Raw genomic sequence first — 4,751 nt, 5'->3', positions numbered from 1 at the left:
AGGCAGACATGTACTAGAGGTCAGGGGAACAGTGTTTATCTATAATTGTCCCATTATTACACCAGTTCTCATGCACGTACATACATAGCCCCCCTCCTCTGCTCTTACCAAAGTCCTCAGTCCTGTCCCAGCAAAGCAGAGTGCGACCTGCTAGCTGCATGCTAGCATCGGGTATCCCCAGGTGAAGCCAGGTTTCAGTGATAATCAAAACACAACAGTCACAAACATAGCGATTTCCAGCGAGTTGTAATTGCAAGTCGTCCATTTTATGTACCAGGGATCTGGCATTGGAGAGATACAGGCTCAGTAGAGGTGGCTTGTGTGGTTGTTTTCTTAGCCTTAGCATAACCAGCGGTCTCGCTATGTCGTCTGGGATGTTGTGCATATAATGAAAGACACTCAACATAGATATCTGGTGCTGGTCAGAGATGTCCAAAAGGTTCTGGCGGGTGTAGCGGATGTTCGCAGAAAACAAGCAAGAAAGAAGTACAAAACCGTGGATTGTTGTGGATAGCATGCAGCTAGCAGGTGACACTCTGCACCCTTGTGAATTGAATTACATTATTTTACATTTAGAAGGTAGGCTACATGCTTTAAAACACTTTAACTTGGAAAACATTACTCTTTTTTCAAATATCCCACAAAGTCACCTGAAATTCCTTAAAATTTCATAATTTTATGATTTTTTTTACATCCACATCATTAGATCTCACCATTAAGAGTTAACTAATGATATAAATAGTTTATGATGTTGAATATGGGCTCATTGTAATTCTTGACCATCAAAACATAAGGGTAAATATCACCTCTCGTGATTTATCATGTTTGGTTCAAGAGATATGATGGAAAATACATAATTTGGTTATGGCGGAATCCAAAATGGCCAGCACAGCTGTCTAGAAGCCTTCATTTATGTTGTGTGTGGTATCATTGTAATCGTTGACCATCAAAACATAGGGCTAGACATCATCCTTTACGCAGTTGAATGTTTTGTTCAGGAGATATCATGCAAAATACATAATTTGGCTATGGCGGAAAGTAAAATGGCCGCCGCGGCTGACATGATGTTTTTTTGCGATGGCTAACGTACTTTTTTGAAAGAGCACTATCCACTGAGTAATTGTGCCAATTTTGGTGCTTGTATCCACAAGTGAACGATTTCCCTAAAAAATGGCACTTATCTGCTCCACTAATATGGGATTGCCACTGCTCGCAGAATCTCATCTCTATATCTCTCTGCATTTAGATTGCCTCCAATGATAACAAGCCAGTGTTTTTCCAGTGAGGGAAATGCCGCCCCACACCATCACACTGCCTCCACCAAAAGGTGTTACTCTATCGGTGCAGCAATCAGCATAGCGTTCTCCGCGTCTTCTCCACACTTTGACCCTACGATCCAATTGCTGTAGGCAGAATCATCAAATCCACCAAACACCAAACCACCAGATTTGGCAAATTTTTCATGGGCGCAACCCACATACTCAGCGCTGCTGCTCATCCCACAAATGCATTTTCCTCACAAATGGGGCACCATTTGAAATGGAACTAAACAGGCTTTCCAACGGTATAAGATTTATTGCCAAAAAGCATTGTTACCACAGAGAAATAATCTGCCAAACACAAATTTCCTTACTTTTTGTGCTAAGTTATATCATGACTTTTTCTTAATTATAAAAACTTTTAAACCTGTTTCTGAGTGTCTGTGTTAGTGTTTCCTGTTTTATTTTGTTGTATTCTGTTTTCTCCCTTGTCTTGTTTTACATCCTGCCTTGTGTTTTCCCGCCTTTGTGATTGTGTGCCCCGCCCTGATGTGTTACACCTGTTCCTATCCCTTGTGTCACCTGTCATTTGTTTTACCTCGTTATCCTGTGTATTTAGTCTCTGTGTTTTCTTTGTGTTTTGTCGGATCATTGTCACTTCCACCCTTTTGATTTGGTCAGTGAGAGTCTTGTGACCTTTTTCCGTGAGTTTTATGAGGAGGACCCCGCCTTTGCCAGGCACCTCATGGAGGTTCGCTGGCAGGCTACTGAGCGGGAATTTGGCCTTCCTGTCTCCAAGCCTGTCAGCCTTCCAGAGCCTCAGCTGACATCCAGCCTTCCAGAGCCTCAGCTGACATCCAGCCTTCCAGAGCCTCAGCGGACCAGCCTTCCAGAGCCTCAGCTGACGTCCAGCCTTCCAGAGCCTCAGCGGACCAGCCTTCCTGAGCCTCAGCGGACCAGCCTTCCAGAGCCTCAGCGGACCAGCCTTCCAGAGCCTCAGCGGACCAGCCTTCCAGAGCCTCAGCTGAGGAGCCTTCCAGAGCCTCAGCTGACATCCAGCCTTCCAGAGCCTCAGCGGACCAGCCTTCCAGAGCCTCAGCTGACGTCCAGCCTTCCAGAGCCTCAGCGGACCAGCCTTCCTGAGCCTCAGCGGACCAGCCTTCCAGAGCCTCAGCGGACCAGCCTTCCAGAGCCTCAGCGGACCAGCCTTCCAGAGCCTCAGCTGACGTCCAGCCTTCCAGAGCCTCAGCGGAGGAGCCTTCCAGGCTTCCTGAGCCTCAGCGGACCAGCCTTCCAGAGCCTCAGCGGACCAGCCTTCCAGAGCCTCAGCGGAGGAGCCTTCCAGAGCCTCAGCTGACGTCCAGCATTCCAGAGCCTCAGCTGACGTCCAGCCTTCCAGAGCCTCAGCTGACGTCCAGCATTCCAGAGCCTCAGCTGACGTCCAGCATTCCAGAGCCTCAGCTGACGTCCAGCATTCCAGAGCCTCAACTGACGTCCAGCCTTCCAGAGACTGTGCCGTTGCACGGCGCCTCAGAGACTTTGCCGTTATCCAGTGACCCAGAGACTCCTGTCCCCAGTGTTCAGTCGGCGGCTCGTCTGACTCCAGCTCCCCGTGTCCTGTCAGTGGCCCGGTCGACTCCTGCTCCTGTTGCCTTGTTGCCTGTCACTTGTTGCCTGCTCCTGTTGCCTTGTTGCCTGGTTGGTGGACCCTGGCCCAGCTGTCCCTTCGCCTGGCTCCAGCACAGCGGACCATTCGCCAGTTCAACCTCCAGTGACACCTCCCGTGGCCCCGAGCCTCGTTCCAGTTTTTGTTCCCCCTATCCCTTGTTTTACCTTGTTATCCTGTGTATTTAGTCTCTGTGTTTTTTTGTGTTTTGTTGGATCATTGTTCTGTTCTGTGGTGTCTTGGATTGTGGTTTGTTAGTTTCTCTGTATGTTCCCTGTCGTGTACTTTCGTGTCGTGGCTTGTCTTCCGTGTCTTGCTCCAATTGTCTTGCTTCCTGGTTTTCTTGCCATGTGGACAAAGGTGTCAAAAGTATTAACATTCATTACTCAGGTAGAAGTATAGATACTAGGGTTTAAAAATACTTCTGTAGAAGTTGAAGTATCAACTCAAGCTCTTTACTCAAGTGAAAGTGTAAAAGTACTGGTTTTAAAACTACTTAAAGTATAACAGTAAAAGTAATGTAAGGGAAAAAATATAATATCAATATGCTTTTTCATATTAGACGGCAAGTTTTGGAAACAATTAGCTCGTGGTACTTGGATGCGCAGAGCTTGCAGCGCATTCGAAAGGAGTTGTTTTTGCATCCGACCATTTTCAAAAATTCTTCCAGGTACGGCCAGGGATGTAAGGGTTGGCTGGGCTTCCTGGCTACCAACCTCCTCGCTGGTGCTTGGTTGGGACGTTCGAGTTCTCTTGAGTCTCTGCCACGGACATCTTCGTACTAGGCTACATACGTCTGCTATTTCCTTGCTGGAGTGTGACGTGATTTGGGTCATGTGCAGGTGCGGTGGATCACATACAAACCAATAGGGTGTCGGAATGGTATATGTTTATACTTCTCATCCAACCAGAGTCAAATTCACTCCGGATGGCGTGATTTATCTGGATAGTTTTTTTTATTTTATTTTTTTAACGATGACAAGCCGGAATGAAAACAAGCCGAACTGAAATAGGAGTAACAAGGCTATTTTTAAAATGTAAGGAGTAGAAAGTACAGATAACTGCGTGAAAATGTAAGGAGTATAAGTAAAAAGTCTGCTGTAAAATAATTACTCCAGTAAAGTATAAATACCCAAAATGTATACTTAAAGGGGTGATAGAATGCAAAACCGATTTTACCCTGTCATAGTTGAATAGGGTGACCAGATTTCCCGGAGCTAAAAGCAGGACACTTTGCACGTGACCGTAGTGCTCGTGCACGCACATGCTTTTTAAAGTGATGGTTCGGAGTAATTTACCATAGGGTCCTTTGCACCATGACCTCGAGCCAAACACCCCCCCAGAAGCTTTTTTCACCTGGGTCTAACACTGGGCGAGTTAGTAGCGTAATGTTAGCCGCGCGTTTATAGCCAATCGATCACGTTTGTATCTCTTAAAAGACCACACTAATAATGCCCGAAATGATACCAAAGGTCTACACTAGTATATATAGGTTATGCTCTCATAAAACGATGGATTGGAAAGTTTGTAAGTACACCAGAAGTTTATGAACACTTGCCTGCTCTCTTCTGCTCTCTGTTGCTGTTGCTGCTGCTGCTGCTGCTGCCTGCAGTTAGACGAGTGCTTAGGGCAGTCTATAAATTACTACACCGAAAAGAGATACAACAAAAATATGTATTAATTTAATGATTAAATAAGGTAATGTCTCCAAACTTACCTCAATTATTACTTGTCTCCTGCTAGTTATATTACAGCACTTACTTTAAAAAATAAGTTAAATTAAAAAATATTTTTGTTGCATCTCTTTTCGGTGTTGTAATTTGTAG

The 4,751-nt window shown here is 45.5% G+C and overlaps 1 protein-coding gene across 1 annotated transcript; it reads left to right on the top strand.

Moving 5' to 3' along the window:
* The first annotated feature begins 2,004 nt into the window (after positions 1 to 2,004).
* On the top strand, positions 2,005 to 2,616 carry LOC120559010 (small proline-rich protein 3-like). The gene has a single exon (XM_039800435.1). It carries the CDS (start codon positions 2,005 to 2,007, stop codon positions 2,614 to 2,616), a length of 612 nt encoding a protein of 203 aa, XP_039656369.1.
* Positions 2,617 to 4,751: the final 2,135 nt, after the last annotated feature.

Source organism: Perca fluviatilis, chromosome 5 (assembly GCF_010015445.1).
Source record: "Perca fluviatilis chromosome 5, GENO_Pfluv_1.0, whole genome shotgun sequence".
In the NCBI taxonomy this organism is placed as follows: domain Eukaryota; kingdom Metazoa; phylum Chordata; class Actinopteri; order Perciformes; family Percidae; genus Perca; species Perca fluviatilis.
The sequence above is the reverse complement of the archived record's forward strand: the minus strand, read 5'-3'. Positions and strand labels throughout refer to the sequence as shown.

What these genes read in the sequence shown, in the direction of transcription:
- LOC120559010 (XM_039800435.1), top strand. Translation starts at nt 2,005, where the DNA reads ATGGAGGTTCGCTGGCAGGCTACTGAGCGGGAATTTGGCCTTCCTGTC.